This window comes from Eschrichtius robustus, chromosome 3, assembly GCF_028021215.1.
Source record: "Eschrichtius robustus isolate mEscRob2 chromosome 3, mEscRob2.pri, whole genome shotgun sequence".
In the NCBI taxonomy this organism is placed as follows: domain Eukaryota; kingdom Metazoa; phylum Chordata; class Mammalia; order Artiodactyla; family Eschrichtiidae; genus Eschrichtius; species Eschrichtius robustus.
In genome coordinates this window covers 45,582,485-45,601,639 of record NC_090826.1, presented here as the reverse complement: position 1 = coordinate 45,601,639, position 19,155 = coordinate 45,582,485, and the positions used below count along the sequence as shown (strand labels likewise).

Below are 19,155 nucleotides of genomic sequence, written 5' to 3'. Positions count from 1 at the left end.
ACAGAAATATAAGGCAAATCACGAATGCAAGCCATGTAAATATTGTAGTAGCCACATCAGAAAAACAAAAACAGATGAAATTAATATTTTAACCCCCAAATTACCATTTTAACATGTAATCAATACTTAAAAATGGAGATTTTTTCATTCATACTTTTGGACTCTGACATCTGATATCCAGTATGCATTTTACAGCACATCTCAATTTGGACTAGCCACATTTCATGTGTTCAGGGGCCACATGTGAGTAGGGGCCACGGTACTGGACAATGAAGGTCTAGAGTCTTGCTACTCCAAGTGTAGCCCACAAATTAGAAGCACTAGCATCATCTGGAAACCTGTTAGAAATGTTCAATGTCAAGCCCAACTCCAGATCTACTGAATCAGAATCTACAGTTCAAAAAGATCCCCAGGGGACTTCCCTGGGGGTCCAGTGGCTAAGACTCCTCACTTCCAATGAAGGGGGCGTGGGTTTGATCCCTGGTTGGGGAACTAAGATCCCACAAACCACGCAGCGTGGCCAAAAAAAAAAAAAAAAAATCCCCCAGGTGATCTGCATGCACAATAAAGCTTGAGAAGCACTGGTCTAAGGTGAGTCATTGGTCTCAGGTTCTTCATCTGATAAATGGAGGTGATAATCCTTACTTGGCAGGACTATTGTGAAGATTCTTGGTGGTTTACTTAATAGACCTAATATTTGAGATTTTAATGAATGGTAACTATTATGTAAGAAGGCAATGTAATAGAGTGGGCTTTACAACTGGACAGAAAGAAATATAAATTCTGGTTCTTATAAGCTCCGGACCTTAAACAACTCACTTAACTTGAGGCTGGGCCAAACTGGAGTAGTAACAAATGATGCTAAGCTGCCTTGTTAGTTCACATGGCCTTCGTCCCAAACCAAAGTGTTACTTCCTGTGGCTCCAGTCTATTTTTCACAAGGAGAACCTAAGGACAGCAAAAACGTTTATTTGAAAAAATTACTATGTATTGAAAATATACATTAGAAATTATTACATACTTCCATAGCATTCCCCTCCCCCACCACAAAAGTAGAAATATCCGCTTGCTATGCTAATGCCATAGGTAAATTCAAACAAAAAGGAAAACATCATCAGCCCCCTTTCCTCGTACATTAGAGTTGGAGGGAAAAAAGGTCAACTTATATCTGCCAATCAACAGGAATTTAACAAGTCCCAGTCTTCCATAGCAAGACACACATATTTCTGCTTTGAAGACTGTGAAGAGTTGCTCTGTTCCTTCTCTGGCTCCTCAAAAGCTCTCTTCTTGCTCTTCTTTGACTCCTGGCTTGAGAGGGCTTCGTGTTTCAACAGTGGTCCATGGCAATCTGGGGCTTTCTCTTTATAGAACTGGAGTTTCTCAGAAGAATTCATGTGGGCATCTGCCAGGTGACACTTCACTGGGGCTTCTGTTCGAGCCCGCTTCCCATCTGTAAGGGTGACAGACGGAAGGGCAATGAGCTTTCCTACGCCGCTGCTAACGGTTGCCTAAGTCCAGAAAGATGATCCAAGGGAAGTGATAAGAGGCCCAAACAGGGTGAGGTTTGGATTAATTTTATTCCCTTTTGAGTGCCCTGTAAAGTAACTTACAGCAAATGCACCAGCACAGGTTGAAGGTATGTACGCACACTAGAGTATCACAGATTTGGATTCAAATCTCGTATCTGCCACTTCCTGGATAAATGACCTTGGGCAAGTGACTTGTCTGAGATTCAGTTTTCTCATCTTTAGAGGGATATAAAACCTATTTCATAAGGGTGATGTGAAGATAAAGTAATATAAGGTGCTTGGCACAATAGTAAAAGCTCGAAAAATGTCAGCTATCATTACTCAAAATCTGGACTTGACTCTGTCTTCTAAAAACAGTCAAGTTTGCGGCACAACTCTAGCAAATGATACAACCTTATCCTATCGTTTTTGGTTTGCCCTGAATTTTTCTTATTTTTCTACCTTTATTTTTCCTTCACTTCGATTTCATCCTTTAACTCCTTACAGAAAAAAGTACGGTAAAATACACATAACATAAATTTAGCATTTTAACCACTTTTAAGTGTATAGTTCTGTGGCATTAAGTACATTCACATTGTTGTGCAAATATCACCACCATCCACCTCCAGAACTTTTTCACCTTGGCGAAACTAAAACTTGGTATCCGGAAACTAAAACTTGGTATCTATTAAACAATAACTCCTTACCACTCCTCACCTCAGTCCCCAGCAACCACCATTCTACTTTCTGTCTCTATGAACTTGACCACTCTAGGAATCTCGTAAGACGACTCATACAACATTCGTCTTTTTGACTGGCTTATTTCACTTAGCAGAATGTCTCTAAATTTCACCCATGTTATAGCATGTGTTAAAATTTCCTTTCTCCTTAAGGCTGAATAATATTTCATTGTATGTAAATGCTACATTTTGTTTATCCATTCATCTGTCAATGGACACTTGGGTGGCTTGTCCCTTTTGGCTACACTTTAATTCCTTTTTAATGTTCTGTATCTATCTACTTTTGTACCACTGCAAATCTTTTCTGGAACAAGATGGGGTATCAATAAGCACATATGTACATACATACATACATTTAGTAAGTTATTTCCCTGGTGCTGGTACTCAAAGCTAAGTGTGAACTTACACTGTAAGCTGTGCTGACAGAATACAAGTCTCAGTGATCTAATTAAGTCAATGCTATCATAATTAATTTTCCCACTGAGTGAAGATGAGCTAAGCGCTTTAAGGGCAAATAACCTAAGGGCAAAACACTCCAAAGGAAAGGGAATTTCTCACAGAAATGCTGAGCTGCTGTTCCAGGCTCCGAGGTTTCTCGTGGCTTCACAGCTTCCGAAGTCACACGCTCCCACTGCAGAACAATCTAAAATGTATTTGGAAAGATCTGAATCCAAACAAAATCTCAAGCTTTTAATCTCAAGACTTCCTTGTTCCCCACCCCTCTCTTTCCATAAACACAAACCCCCGTGGTAATCTTACTTCAGATGATGGTGATAAGAAAAAGAACCAAGTCAAGTCTGGATTTTCTGTTTTAAGGCATGAGTTGGTCAGAATACAAACATGCTGGATATACATATTTGCAAGACTCAGAAAAAATCTACAAAGCTGACTCCCTATTTTCATCTCTATTCCAATCTAGAAATAAACTGCATATCCTTAAACTAAATACTAAAATTTAAAACCTTAGTCATAATACTTTTCACACATTCCTAGACTCACTTTCATGCCTTAAACTATACCAACCATAACTCACTCTTGTAAGTGTGTGAAAGGACCATGTTTCCATATTCTCATGACACTTCATGATCAGTTTCCATTTTTTTAAACTGCTACAAATATATTTTTATTACAAGCTACTACAAATTCTTTTGAAAATTTGGTTTAGTATAAACTACACATAAAGTAAACAATTATTTCACATATAGCACAAGTAGCAAGAACTTTAAATTCAACACTTCTCATGGTATGCAATGAAATGATCATAAAAGAAAGTCAAGACAAACATTTTCAGGTCACAGAGGCAGCACAACACATAGTTTAAGAATATCGTTCCAGAGTTAGTTCCACCACTTACTAGCCAGGGGACCCTTGGCAAGTGATTTAATTTCTGTCTTTCAATTTCTTCATCTGTAAAATCGGGAATAATAATAGTACATAGCCCACTGGGCGGTTGTGAGGATTAAATGAGATAACATACATGAAGGGTTTAGCAGTGTCTGGAATATAGGAAGCACTCAATAAATCTTAGTTGTCATCCCCTCTATGATACCTCCCTGAGCATGGAAAATGGGGACAGATCTAAAAGAATGCTAAGATGAACTGAATCTGGTGGCTCAGGGGACAATAAGGAAAACTGTGCTTCTACTAACAGAAATAAGAATGTCAATTAGGAAGAGCTGTTTGGGGATGGGGAAGAAGAAAACAAGCCTGGTTCTGGACAAGCTGAATTTGAGGTGCCTGGCAGAGATTTATGGTGAATATTTAGGAACAGGTCTAACGTGTAAGAGAAGGTGATATCATTCCCGCAGGGACAGTAAAGGCTCTGAGAACAGTTCAGATCACCAGGACAGTGGGTGGAGATAGAAGAGAAGAGAAGAGGAAATGAGGAATCAGCAAGAGCTAAAGGGAGAAGTGAGAAAGTTAGGGGATACTGAGCAGGAAGGCCAGAGAGAAAAAGCATAAGGCATACATGTTTATATCAGAACTGCAGAAAAGCCAAGGAAGGTGAAGAATGAGATCACATGCCACCTTCAAGACAACACCTGCAGCAGAGCCGTGGGGGCCAGAACTAGCTTACAAGGGCTTAAGAACTGAGTAGGCAGTGAGAAGGTGGGAAGATAAGAAAAGAAAACAACTCACAATCGCAATGGGGGATGAAGAACATGTTAGAATAGAAGTAACATGTTTATACACAGAAAGAAAATGGCTGACAGAGAGCGAGATTGAAGATGTAGTGGTGGGGCAGTAGAGGAGAAATAATTATTAGTAAAATATCACAGAGTAAGCTGGAGATCTTAGGGAACAGAACTGAAAGGAAAAGAAGCCACTAAAGGGCTTATCACTGGAATAAAGAGGCATACCTGTTCCCTTAGATAGGAGGGAAGTGGGGTATGTTGCAGAATTGGAGAAATTTTGAGACAAAGGGAAGTAAATGGACTCCTGTTAGATGGCCTCATTTTTCTGTGTCACCTGCTGAGAATGAGGCAGGAGGAGGATGGAGTCGGCCTGAAACAGTTTCAATAAGGATCAACAAAAGATAGATAAAGCACTGCTGCCAAGTCCTAGGGCCCAGCTGAGATTGCATGGTGCTTTCAGTCCAGGCTGTTAGGTATTTTACTTCATCCTTAGCTCTGCAAGAAAGGTCCTGGTTTCTGCATTTTACAGATAAATAAACAGAGACTCAATGTTGCCTAAGTCGTATCCCTATTGGGTTGCTGAGCCAGGATCCCAACTCAGGCCTCTGACCCTACAGCCTATGCTCTTTCCACCATGTCACCTGCTACCATAACCAAACTACGCCGAGTCATTGTAAGACCATCCCACACCTGTCCCAAGTCTACTGGATGTATCTAGGATTCTTCCAGCACTATAAACTTTGTCTGGCAATGAACTGTTGTAATGATTTCAGCATGCATTTTCACAAACTTCAAAGTGTTTCTGAAACACTGATTCACTAGCACCCCTTCTTGCTTACTTATAGAGAGGTGATGCTACAATCAGGTGGTTGGATAGGTCCACCACCATGCATTATTGCTTGGAACCAAGGAGGGATCCAGAACAAAAAGTTTGGTGGGTCCTCTAGGCCTCCACCAATAAACATTGGTTTAAAGTGTCTGAAGGAGAAAGGCACCAGCCACAGGGAGGCTGGCATCTACTGGTGCTCTACTACTTGGTTACCTTCTGACTCTCTACTTACGTCTGTATTTTACCAACTTAAGGAAGACCATCAAAAAGACAAGAGAGCATCAAAGTTCAGCTAAGAAGCTGAAAATGGAAGGGCTCAGTCTGCTCAAACTAGCATGGTCTGATCTGGAAATATGGCCTCAATACGTGTCACCAGTGTTTCTGCCAGTACTCGGAGGATATCGGCTTCACTGAGTTGGACTAAGCGAACTTCCCTGAATGGTTCATCCAGGACATCTACCTTTCCAAAGAAACAGTCCTAGTTCTTTGTACATAAAATTTTTAAAATTTCAAAAAAAAAGAAAGAAAGAAAGAAAATGGGAGAGCTCAGGATAAAAAAAGATGTTTCTTCACTAAGGCTCTAAGAGTTAAGAAATTTGCCCCCAAAAAGGGAAAGAGTTAGATTTGAATTCTTATCAGTGTGACTTATTCTCTTTCCAGTATACACACACTGCTAAGAGAATCTGTCCTTGTGAAGTTGGGTCATACTGCTTTTTTGCATAGCAAGCAAGAATTCATTTATTTTCTGAGTCATTTATAAGAAGGCGTTTTCTTCTAGGTCCCATATGGATGAAGCACAATCTAACAAACAGAGCATGAGATTTAAGGACTGGCATCTAACACCTTTTCTTAAGTAACTGGGTTAGTTACAAGGCCATCAGTGTCTCGGATCTGACTGAAGATGACAATTCAGCCAAGGAATACCAAGAGGATTAACATTTCTTCAAGTGTTGAATAAGACACTTGGAATTAAAATGAAGCCACATTAACTGTAGGGGAGAAAAATCTGCCTTACCTGGTCAGCCCAGCCCTCTGTCTTGCAGTTACTGTGATCAAATTCCTTCAAAGGCACTTTGGAGTGAACGAGACCTATGTGGGTCTGAAGCTTGTGTTTGACAGCTTTGACGTCCTAGTAAGGGAAAACCAGAACACTAATGCACACACATCTGGTTAACTCTTACTTGCTTTCAGTAGGAAATAAACACCATCACAGATACCAGTCCTTTCTAAATGTCAATTAGCAGAAGCAAAATATCAAATTGTAAGTTTGGAAAAGTAAAAGAAGGGAGTAGAAGTCTTACCTTGAGTCCCGTCCCAGAGATATCTAAGCAGTTTAGTTTTCTAAAAGAAAAGAGGTATCCAATCCCTGCATCTGTGATCTCAGGGTTACCTAAATGTCAAAACATAGATAGTATTCTGTTATAGTTATAAGTATTGCTACAATGCCAACAATAAGCTCAGGAAAAAAGGCCAAACAATGATAAAATAGAAAATACTGAGTAAACAAGCTTTTCAGAGTAAATTGAATATAGAAATCTTATCTTTCCTATTGTAATGTGAAGGAGCCACACTAGATGATCCTTAAGATCCTTCATAGCTTTAACTTTCTAGAAGTTGGGGGTTAGCAGAAAAATTAATGAAACAGATAGTTATTCCAAAGGGTTTAATTTGGAACCATATGAAAACAACATACATAAACATGTATTAGAATGGTATATTAGACTTTGTTCACAGCCATTTTACCTCCAAAGTAAAAGGTTTATTTTAAAAAGATTTTCAAGGATACTGAGGCACAGAGACTATTAATGTCTCACTAACCTGCATTTTTTTTTAATCCTTTCTTACATATCACCTTCTCATATCAGAGAGTACTGCATTTAGCACTGAGTCCTAAAGACCATGAGCACAGTGCCTGGCACATTGTAGACACTCACAAAATATTTGTTAAATGAATAACACTTCCCTGGGAGGAAGGGAGGGCATTCATTATTATCTTCATTTCACAGAAGCCAAAACCAAGGCTCAGAGAGGTTAAATAACTTGCGCAAGGGCACACAGTAGCAGAGCAAGGAGTGTCCTCTGGCCTCAAACCCCTGCTCCTTCTATTTTTTTGACACCATACCATCCTGCCACATATTTAATAAATGCTCAGTTAAATCATAAATCATCTTACCATCTTTCTATTACTGGAGTCAATAACTGGCTCATTCTGAGTAAGTTATCAAAACTGTGAATTTCATCCTGATTTTCACCAAGCAATTATTGATAAAAAATGACCTAGCTGACAGACACTATGGATCAGCGACTCAAAGAAAGTAAAAATGAGCCAAACGTCCTTTATATATGCTGTGAATATGATGAAAGGTTGCTCTGTCTGCAGAGAGTAAGTGGCATGGGTGAATCTGTAAGGGCTTTTACTACCTTACAGAGGTGGCACCATGCCAGGAAAGGTATTTGGCCAGAAGTCAAGAGCCTCTGGCTTTAGGTCCTGCTCTGCCATTAACTTGTTGTGGTACCTAAGAAAGTCACCTCCCCTCAATTTTATCACCTCTCAAACAAAGGGGAAGAACTAAATGATTTCTAAGTCTATTCTTCCAACATTAATCATCTATAACTTCTAATAAAACTTACAAGATAAATCTAATAATGTTAGATTTTCAAGGCCTCTTTTCATCACTCGAACTGGTGCCGTCATTTTCCGCACCCCAGCATCAGATAAACAATTATCCTTCAGGTGGAGTTGAGTTATACTAGAAAACAAAGTCCATAAGTAAATTGCTTACAGAGCATTTGAGAAAGTCTAGTCATGAGAACATACTTTCATACATTTCATTCAAAAATATATCTTCTAACCTCTGCTATTTCACACATAATGCATTTAACAGAGTTAAAGATCTTTTGGTGCTACTTCAGTTGCTAAGTGAGGGTTAACTTACAGATCAAAGTGTCATGTAGTACTAGTCTCAGATGGCAGAGGGCACTAAAGGTATATGGTGGAATGAGGTAAACAGGGACTTCATTAAGGATATAAATACACTTGTTTATCACAAAAGCTGCATTCCTGACAAATGCTGTGTGAAAACCAAAACCACTCTAAATATACTGGGAAAGTCTGCTAAAGAACTCCTCTGAGAATTCTTTATGCAAAGCACAATTCTTTCATTCTAATTATTTAATAAATCCGATTTCAGACTGAGTTTATAAGGTACAGACATAACCCAATCCATTCAGCTAACCTGTAACTGGTGTTATTAATGTGTTCCACTGTCCCCCACGCAAGAAATCCGAACCTTGACTAACCTTGTACAAAGATACCTTTGTACAAGATGAACCGGTTTGCAGGGCAGAAATACAGACAACAGATGTAGAGAAGAAACGTATGGACACCGAGTAGGGGAAAGTGGCGGGGGTGCAGGTGTGGTGCTGGTGGTGGGATGAATTGGGAGATTGCGATTGACATGTATACACTAATATGTATAAAATAGATAACTAATAAGAACCTGTAGTATAAAAAAATAAAATAAAATTCAAAAAAAAAAAAACATTTGTACAGGGCAGTACGTAGGTGTCACTGTCCTAGGCAGGCCCCAAGAAACAGGTTAGACTCAGGTTTGTAGTACTGTTATCCTTCTGGGTGTTTATTAAACCACAAAGGAATCCATCTGGCCTTCTCTCTGCTGGCCATACTGAGATCAGTCGGATTATTTGTGAATGGTGTGAACTGGATGATTTCTTTAAATTATGGTTCTTGAAAAGGATTTATTTGTCTGTCTTTTAATAGTTCACTTTTTAAATAATTTATAGTTCATTGGCAGTTAAAATAGAAAATGATAATGACTGTGGAAATTGTATAACTTCTCATCTCTTGCTAGAATAAACCAGGGCAAAATCATTTTTCAACGCAGGTAGCGTCAAGTACTATATGTTGAAATAAAGTTTATTTAGGTAAAGAACCTAGTGACTTACTTTCCTAAGAGTTGTCCAATCTATACTGCTTGTACCAAGTAAATGGAGATTGAATCGTTTTAGAAAAAAAAATTAGCAAATAAACACAGGATTGGGAAGTAATCAACATTCTTCAAGATGATCCCATTGGATCATCCTTTAAAAAAAGAAACTAAACAATTCATCTACAAATGGTGGCAGGTCAATACCTAGACAAGGCCTCATTGGTGAGATGTTCTAGAAGTTCATGCTCATCTCCAAGCTTGCAACAGGATAGATCCAGGCAGGTCAGCTCCCGGAAAGACTTAATCTCCTCGAGTTTTTCTGAAATCACCAGATATCTGTGGGGCGTGGAGAGCAATCAACAGCTTTTCTTTTCCTTCTTTAAAAACATCACTGTTTGTGGCTTTGTGACACATCAACATTCCATCAGGACAAGGTACTATGTAATAAGCAGACTTTACTGATTACTATGTAGGCACAGGTTGAATTTTTTAAGCTAAAAATCTTTTTTACGTGATGGTAGAATAAAAACTTTAAATAAATAAATAAAAACATATGAGCAAAGGCAGGACACGAGAGAAAAAATCTGCTTTGTTAGAAGTCAGACAGACCTTGGTGTCAGTGCTGGGATTTTATCAGAGAATTCCCAAACTTTAGGATACTCAAAATTTTAATCAGTCATTCTTTTAAGGTTGCTTTTTATCTAATGCTCAGTATCTAGTGCTTTGAAAACTGGAACAGGCCAAGAATTCTGGGTTCTAACCTGCACATCCCCAAGAACATACCAAGATATATTTGACAGTCAGGTTTTATCTTTTCTATTCAAACACAAGTTTGAGTAGCTGCCCACGTCACTGTGCCACTGTTATCCTGCTAACTTTACTCCGAAAGTATGTGCAGCATGACTATTATAAGAACTCACTCTAAACTAGACCGTTATTAAGGCAAACCTGTGAGCATGAACACTTTAATTACACTGGGGCATCTTGCCAAACTGCTATCGGGAAGTATCAGGAGGCCTCTGGAGAGGAAAAGATCAAAAAGACACTGCACAGCCCAGGCTATGGCCTCCACCCTGCTTTCTAGTTGTCCATCTATTTCATATGATGTCAGTGAGAAAAAATGAAAAGGGATTAGAAGTGACAGGAAACAGGAGAGGAGTCTAAGAGAACAGGGAAATGCTTGTGGGCAAGAGCATGCCTTTCTCATCCACTTTTCTCATGGATGTCTAGAAGTTTCCACAGTGAGATGGTAAGCTAGGATCAGTGGGGTTATACTTAAAAGTGTTCACATTTCTCTACTGTGGCCAGAATCATAATTACCAAAAACAGCACTGAATAATCCAAGGACAAGAAGGGAGTTAGATCTCTTTTCTTCCTACTTCCAATCAGAATAAGATGTACTGAAGCTGATCGCTGGCCTGACTGCTGGGTACAGATGGCCTGGGGCACTGATACCCCCTCCAAGCTGCCTGGTGACTGAGCTCAGCTGGGTACACAAATGAGCCTTATTTACTCAGACATATTTTAATTGCATTGTAAATAAAGCTGCTGTTTTCCATCTTCCAATCACAGAGTTGAAGTGGGTTAATGGGAATTTGGGGAATTACTGGCAATTACAGAAAGGAAAACACACATCCTTTGATCAGTTAACCAAAAGATATTTAGTAATTCTGAAACAAGGGTTATCTGGGAAGGACACAACAACGGATAACATGATTAACAAACATTACAAAAATCAAGGCTGAGAAATGAACACGCAAAACCACAGACACTACTACATGCTTATCTAGGACGTAATTGAAGTTCTAGGGTCTCGCTCAAAATTAGTCTTCCAATTTGCCCCTTAAAAAGTTCAGCAGAGTGTAGTGGAGAAGCAACAGAAACAGCACAGATATTTTAGTGTCAGACCTGAGTTTGGATTCTAGCAATGCTAATTACTTGTATGACTGTAAGAAACTTACTTAACCTCTGTGAGCCTCAATTTCTCCAGCTAGAAAATGGAGCTGACGATCACTTCCTTTAAGGACTATTAAGAAAATCAGAAAAAATGTTCCAAAAGTAAACGGCATCTCATAGGCCCTCATTAAATGGTAGCTATTATAATTACTTCGGTTACACAGGGTGATATTTTAAGGCAAATAACTTGCCTCCCTGTGACCACCAGTGGGATTAAAAATCACAGGGAGGAGACAGTTTTGTTGGGTTGAAACCCAGTTGCAAAGACACTGGCTTCTCCTTTTGGCAGGCAGCTTTGTGACCCAACCCCACAAAGCAAGTGCCTGTACCTACACAATTATCTTATTTTTCAATTATTTTCTCAAGCTCTTTCCCCATGACCTGAACCCTTTGGTGCTGGTAAAACCTTTGCTGCTGCAGCTTCAGCTGAGAATTGCAAATGCAAACCCACATCTCCTGCCTTCTTCCTATTTTCCTCTGGGGATTCAAAAGAAGGAAAGTTTTTGATCACAACTGAAAAATCTTACTCTTATTATCTGAATAAGGCAGCACTGTCTTAGTTATTGTCTTATTTGTAATTGTTGCAATAAAATATGAGCCAAAAGATTGTTAAAAATGTTTCTTATATTTTTCTGATTATAAAAGTAATACACATTCCTTGGAGAAAAAAATTAAGAAAATCTGGAAAACTATGAAGAAAATTAAAACCAATTTCAATCTCATTACCTAAATTACATTTCAGTGGGTTTCTCTTTTTTCCCCCCTATATATGCAATACATATAGAACTTTCTATTTTTTTTTACAAACAAAATTGGGATCATACATATAATTTTAATTTTTATTTTTTTTATTTATTATATAATGAACATTTTACCACATCATTTTAAATGATCTTTGGATATTATCTTAAAAGTTATACTCTATTTCATTATATGAATGTACTATAATTTACTTAATTAATTTCCTCTTGTTGGATATTCAGCTTTCAGATTTTCACTATTACAAATAGTACTACAATGAACACCCTTATGTGAAGTATTTGTTCTCATATCTGATTATTACATTAGAAATTAGAACAGACTCTTAATAAATGGAATTAATGGGTCAAACAAATGATATGAATATTTTTAAAGCTTTTGATACATATTGCCAAGCTTCTTTCCAGAAATGCTACATTAATTTATGTGCTCATCAAATGTGAATGAAAGTGCTATTCTCATCCAATTTGACCACTGGAACAGTATGCAGACATCATAAATGGATAAAAAGCATCTTCACTATTGTGAGAAATACTTAAGGTATAATGGTACGTGGAGGAAAAAACAGAATACAATTTATAGAGTATATTCCCAAATGTATAAAGATATATATAATGGTATACTATACTGCTATTTAAAAAATCTACACATATTGATGGTAAATGATTTTCAAAATATGTGAAGAAAGCAAAGTGCCTACCAGTGTGAGCACTGTGCTGCCGTTTGTATAACAAAGGGGACAGCTATACATGCATGTATATGTTCAGAATATCTCTGGAATTATGTAAAAGAAATTGATAACAGTAGTTGCCTCTGGCGAAGGGAAACAGGAGAGAGATGGGAGGGAGGCTTATGTTCCACTTTATACCTTTTTCTGTTTGTGTTTAAATTCTTTTCTGTGTATTTTTTCAAGTTTTTCTTTTTAATTAGTAGATGCCTTGAAAGTCATTTTACACGATGGTGGTATAAAAATTTTAAATAAATCAATAAAAGTATATGAGCAAAGGCAGGTCATAAGAGAAAACACCTGCTTTGTTAGAAAATAGACAGACCTTGGTTCTGGTGTTGGGACCTTATTGAAAATTTCCAAACTTTAAGACACTTGAAATTTTAATCACTTATTCTTCTAAAGTTGCTTTTTATCTATGCTCAATATCTAGTGGTCTGAAAACTGGAAGAGAGACGGGAACTCTGGTTACTAATCTTCACATCCCCGAGAGCATATCAAGAGATATTTAGCAAATCACATTTTGTCTTTTCTATTTTCTCTTTCTAGAAAAGTTGGTAGAGGAGTATTTTCTACCTAATGGAGGAGCTGTGGCAATCAACTAATCCTTGTAAAGTGTTTTCAAAATAAACCTAAGTGTTGTCTGGGAGGGTAAGGGAAGGGAGAAAGACAATGATTTTTCTCAAAATGGCCTACCACTTTGTGTATGGAAATTCTAAACTCAAGTGCTGTTTGATGGGGAAAGTGCCCAAGCCCACTAAGCCCCAGAGCTTGACGGAATTCACACACCCAATAAAATACTCACTATCGTAATCAGAACACCCACCTGTTTCGCAAACACAAGGAGCAAAGCACCAGACTTCCATAGGCCTCTGTAAATTTCTGTAAAGCCCTCAGCCCTGCACCTGGCTCTGTGAATTTCTGTCTGGCTTCAGCAGCAGAGAACAGCTTTTCAGCAATCTGCTCAGGAAAGCCAATAAGGGAATCAATGTGATCAACATTGTCAGAGATGAAGCCCAGGACGAGGCTGAAGAGGGATTTGGCAGAGTACCGAAGATTCCCCTCCCGGGTGTATGTGAAGATGAAATGATCAGTCTTCTCTTTCTGTGCAGTATCATCTTCCCTGTTCATGCAAAGCTCCACCGAAAAGCCTTTGGGAAACAGTCTGAAAGGCCTTGGTTTCTGCAGGCTACTCCTGACACCATCCAAGGCCAGACTGACCATGTGCAGTTGCCCATTTTCTCGCACGTAGACGGGCCCTGGGTCCAGGTGGTTTTCTGAGTTGAGGTAGTAAGACATTGCCTTGGTTGCAACTGTAAAAGCAAGGCACAAGGAAATCAAATCCAATTAAAATGCCATTTGTAACGTGTAACTTCATCTTGCTGTGCCCAGAGCTTTATGAGCCTTCCAGGCAGGCCCTGTGGCTGCTTTGGGGAATCAAAGCTTACCAGTTGCCTGTGAACTCTGGCACTGGAGGTTACCTCTATTACCTCGACCTGGAATGCCCTCTCCTATGCTTCCCCTTTTCTTGTCTATCTGGTGAACTCCTATTCACCTTTCAAAAGTCAGCTCAGATCTCATTTCTAAAATTCACTCTAAGGGAGTTATCACAGAAGTGGTCAAAGAGTCACCTACAAGGAAAGTCATGGCAGCACAGCTGATATTAGCAAAACAACTGAAAATAACCTAAATGTTCAGCAAGGGTGTTATTATATAAATGATGATACATCCACACCATGGAATGTTATGCAGCCATTAAAATGATAAAATTTTTTATTGATTTGCAAGTTACAAATCATACACGTGGAATTTATTTCTGTTTTTTTTTTAATTAATTTATTTTTATTTATTTATTTTTGGTTGCATTGGGTCTTCGTTGCAGCACGTGGGCTTTCTCAAGTTGCAGCGAGCGGGGGCTACTCATCGTTGCGGTGCACGGGCTTTTTATTGCAGTGGCTTCTCTTGTTGCAGAGCATGAGCTCTAGGAGGCGAGCTTCAGTAGTTGTGGCACATGGGCTCAGTAGTTGTGGCTCGCAGGCTCTAGAGCACAGGCTCATTAACTGTGGCACACGGGCTCAGTTGCTCCGAGGCATGTGGGATCTTTCTGGACTAGGGTTCGAACCCATGTCCCATGCACTGGCAGGCGGATTCTTACCCACTGCGCCACCAGGGAAGTCCAACTATTTCTGTTTTTTAAAACATGTTTACACACAGAACAAAGGCTAGAAACTAATAGCTCCCTTGCTACCTTGGCACCTTCCACACATTTCTTTATTGCACTTGGCCCACAGTTCTGCTACTGATTTATTTCTGGGCGTGTTCTGCTGATTTGAGCTCCTTGAGAGCAGGGATCATGTTTAATTCATCCACCCTAACAACATAGTGCTCTGGCATGTAATAGTCCCTGAGTAGATATTCATGGAACTAAAGTTTACTCCTTTGCTAAACCTTACACAGACCACAGGCAACATGGTTTTTTGGATCCACAAATAAAGACCTCCACCACAAGAGCTAACTAAAAGCTATTAAGGTGTGATGCTTCCAAGGGCTAGAATAGCTTTTAGTTAGCTCTTGTGCCTTAACTTCTTCAGTTAGCTGGCACTTCCGAAGTAAGGCAACATATCAAAAACAGCAGGGTATTTATGCAATCATATGGGTGACATTTTGGTCTAAGCGTTAACTGAAATAAACACTTGCTTTCCTGAGGAACCGTGAGGTTTCAAAATATTCGAGAAATTGCCACGTTAAATAAAATGAAAGTATATGATTATCATTGCTACAATTTTTAGGTAAAACTTAATATAAGTCAAAAAGCCGCTATTATCTCTAAAAGACTCTGACTTTTAGAGTGAACAAACCCAGCTTCTTCTGCATCAATGCAGGTCTAGGATGTAGCTCTGAAGCCACTTAAAAGTGTCAACAATCAAAAAAAAAAAAAAAAGTGTCAACAATCAATCAAGTCAGTGATCAAAAATGCTGAGTCTCTGGAGATCAAACACTGATCCTGTTTGTGGGTATCAGTATGATCCATGTTTCTCCTGAGGATAATTATGTGTGTAAAAGCACATCAGAAAAGAGGGCCGTGCCACGCCCGAGAGCCTCTCTCCTCCCTGCCCATCTCCTTATGCCCTACTCTCTGGCTAAGCCATACTACCCAGGTAAGTTGGCTGTGCTCTCTTGTCTCACTGGTCTTTGCACATCCTGCTCCCTTTGGCTGGAACACCCTTCTCTGCTTCCCTGACCTAGCTAATTCCTAGTTATCATAAACACTCAGCTCAACCACCATCCCTCTCCTGGGAAAACTTCCTAACCCCTGCACTAGTGCACATGTCTATCTGGTTTTCCCAGAGCACCAATGTCTCTTTCTACATAGCACTTTGCACTGTGTACTGTCCGTTCACTTGCTAATATTCCCAAAGCTGTGAGCTCTTTGAGTACACAGCACTTAACTTGATTCATCTCTCTTTTCTTTTCCAGGCCCAACACAGAGCCTAGCTTGAATAAATCCTCAACAGATATTTGCTGAACCAAATGAAGAGGAAGGGTGAGACCTCAAAAGGACAGACTTAGTACTCTGAGCTGCCAGGCCTGCTGATACTGTTGCTAGGAGCCAGCTCCTCTACCAGGGAACAGCTGTAGACTCCTCCCCCTCTCACCAGACCCTTCTGCAGGTGGTAGAAGCAAAGAGGATGATGGGAGTATATTGCTACTGGTACTACCAGGGAGGAAAAAAAAAATCTAAAAACCAGAAAAAAAAAATTGGCTAGCTCTCATAACCCATACTCTCGCCAGTATTCAGTGCCTGCTGCTAAGGAGATACTTCACTTATTCTAAGCTTTTCTTCCAGGAGTAAGCACCTGGCCCCTTCAGTCTCACAGAGTTTAACCTTGATAAGGAGATAAAGCAGATCCCTTTTGGTCTTTATCTATGGATTTGGACATTCAGCGTCCTACTCTACCTGTAGATCAGAAAGTATGGCCCCAAACCAGGTATGGCCCCAAACAAGAATGACTTAATTTTAAAAGTAGAAAGACAAATTCCATGGAAGATAACATATTATAAGTAATCAGCACACTATAAGCTTCCTGGCAACGAAATAGGGTCTGCCTATCTGTAGTACCCCTAACCATCACCTGCAATAGTGTCTTCCATAAACTTTGGAGTAAAATGGACAAATGGATGAATGGATGACCACTTCCGGTGAAAATCTGAAAAATCTGATTCCATCCAGCAGAGGGCACAAGTAGCTTGGGACCAAAGTGAGGACACTTACCCAGGCTGCCTCGGCTTCCATGGATCATTTTCAAAAACGGCACAGTTCTGGCTATATTTTACCTTTAAATTACTCATCAAATGCTAGTTCTCTTTCTAAACGATGAAAAAAACCAAATATTTCCTGAAGAGTAAACCCACATCATCTGTCCAGAAACCCCAAGGGCTCTCTGTTCTTCAACTATGATACCTGAGAAACTGACCATGGTCAGGAAATCCTGGTGACCTTTGATTTCTACTACTAAATTTGTGCATCTTGCACTCTCACAATAAGGAGTTTCCTGAGAGTTTGTGAAGTACTATAAAATGATCTAAGAATTGAATTAATGTTTAAGCCTTTCAAGGTTAAGAACCATAAAGGTGAGAAAATTCCAAACAAAGCTTCTGTAACTTGGCTTTGCTTGGCCCTGGCTGTTACACAGAGTGATCTATTATAAGGGAGCCCCTCAGGAGACAGGGCCTATTCTATACCATGGCACAAATACTACACGAAAGCTCAAGCTCTTTCCACTGCATGATGCTGTCTCTCAAGAATAAAAGTATGACATCAGCCTTAAGGATAAAAAAATGTTAAAAATTAATCTCACCCACCTGTTGGATCCCTCTGGTATTCACTGACTCAAGCTGGGGTGGGGGGGGGAGGTGAGAGAGGGAGGAGATAAAAAAAAAACCAGTGGACAACTGAGGAAAGAGTTGGTGGGAACAGAGCCAGGACAGAGCTACATTGAGGCCTCCCGTCCTTCCTCTGCCAGGGCAGAAATTACCCAAATCCACACACCAGGAAAACACCTGTCAATCCATGGCCTTCATCCCAAGGCTGCAGACACCCTTGGTTTATTTGAAAATGCAGTATTCTGAAGAAAGTTTCTAACATAAAAACCTGAACAGAAACTAGTTCCAAACCACCAATAACCAACTAACAATCTCAAGTTTATTGTTCTGGGTCACCACCATTATCCAGTTTTCAACTCATTTCTGTTGTCCTATATAACTTGCACTTTCCCACCTGCCTTCTCACCCATACCTAGCTCCTTACTTCCCTCTTAGAACAGGCCAATCTCTCCTACATCCTGACATTTCACAGCTTTTCTACCTGCCAACTCAAAGCTTCTCACACAAAATCCAATCTCCACACCAAAAATCCTAATCCGTCCCCTTCACCCACGCCCAGCTCCCCTGCCCCCACCTCTCAAACCTCACGCCCTTCCAATCCTTCCATCCCTTCTGAAATGCGGCTCCCTGTCGCCCAGCTGCAAGCCCACCTCCACCTGGCTCTCCTTCCTCCCCCCCCCCAACCATTCCACCCGCGCCCTCTCTAACCCCCATGCACTCTTCCTCTGTCCTTCACCATGTACTCCTCCCTTCCTCCCATTCTGAGATTCCCTCTCCCAGGACCCCAAACTCTCCATCTTTTTCCTTGTCTTCTGCCCTCAACCCTCAAAATCTCCTTCCTTCACGGCTCACTATGCCCAACTTCACAATCCACAGCCCCAACTTCTTCTCCCTGCCCCCAAAACCCCACCCCTTCTCCTATTCCCATCCTAGATCCTTTCCTCCTTGCACTCCTCTAATCCCACTTTCCCCCTCCCCAGTACTGCAGTTCTCCCTCTCTCTCTAAATTCCCACGCATGTCCCTCCCCAAATCCACCCCAGCTAATCCTGCTCCATTTCCCACCCAGGCCCCGAACCCCAAGTCTCACACGCCCCCATACACTACCCCAGCACCCCAACTCCACCCTTAAACCCATCTCTGACAACCCTAGAGCCTCACACCTTTCACCCAACCACACCCCAGCCCCGTCCCTCTCGGTCTTCCCCTCCCCCATTCCACCCCTCCCTCAAACCTCACACCCGCCCCCACTCGCAGCCCCGGGCTCGGTGAGCGGCCCAGCCCGCGGCCGCCGCCTACCTGTGCCCCTGCCTGGGGCAGCCAGCGGCAGCTCCTTGCTGACGGCTCCCTCCTCCCGCGGCGCGGCTGAGGGGGGAAGCAGCTCCGCACCCCCGGCACAAAGCTAGGGAGGGTGGGACAGAGAGTGTGCGGGAGAAGGGAGGGGGCTGGGGGCAACCTGCGCCTTGGGACCGCGGGGCCGGCGGGGGCGGGGGGAAGACTGGGCAGGGGAGGCGCGCTTGCGCGATACCCGGCATGAGGGGCGGGGTCGCGCTTGGAGGCGGGGCCGGACCCGGGGCCGGCGACCTGAGGGCCTAGGGCTCTGAGCAGGGAGAGGTGGGGATTGCGCGTGCGTGCTCGCGCGAGGGCGGGTCCCGTGGGTCTCACAAGC

The 19,155-nt window shown here is 41.0% G+C and overlaps 1 protein-coding gene across 1 annotated transcript; it reads right to left on the bottom strand.

Moving 5' to 3' along the window:
* Positions 1–949: 949 nt before the first annotated feature.
* On the bottom strand, positions 950–19,048 carry LRRC42 (leucine rich repeat containing 42). The gene is made up of 8 exons (XM_068539923.1): positions 18,786–19,048; positions 13,431–13,917; positions 9,367–9,498; positions 7,844–7,962; positions 6,514–6,602; positions 6,228–6,341; positions 2,807–2,891; positions 950–1,450 (listed from the first exon to the last, which is right to left on the bottom strand). Exons 2-8 carry the CDS (start codon positions 13,901–13,903, stop codon positions 1,176–1,178), a joined length of 1,287 nt encoding a protein of 428 aa, XP_068396024.1. The 5' UTR covers positions 13,904–13,917; positions 18,786–19,048; the 3' UTR covers positions 950–1,175.
* Between the last annotated feature and the right edge of the window lie 107 nt (positions 19,049–19,155).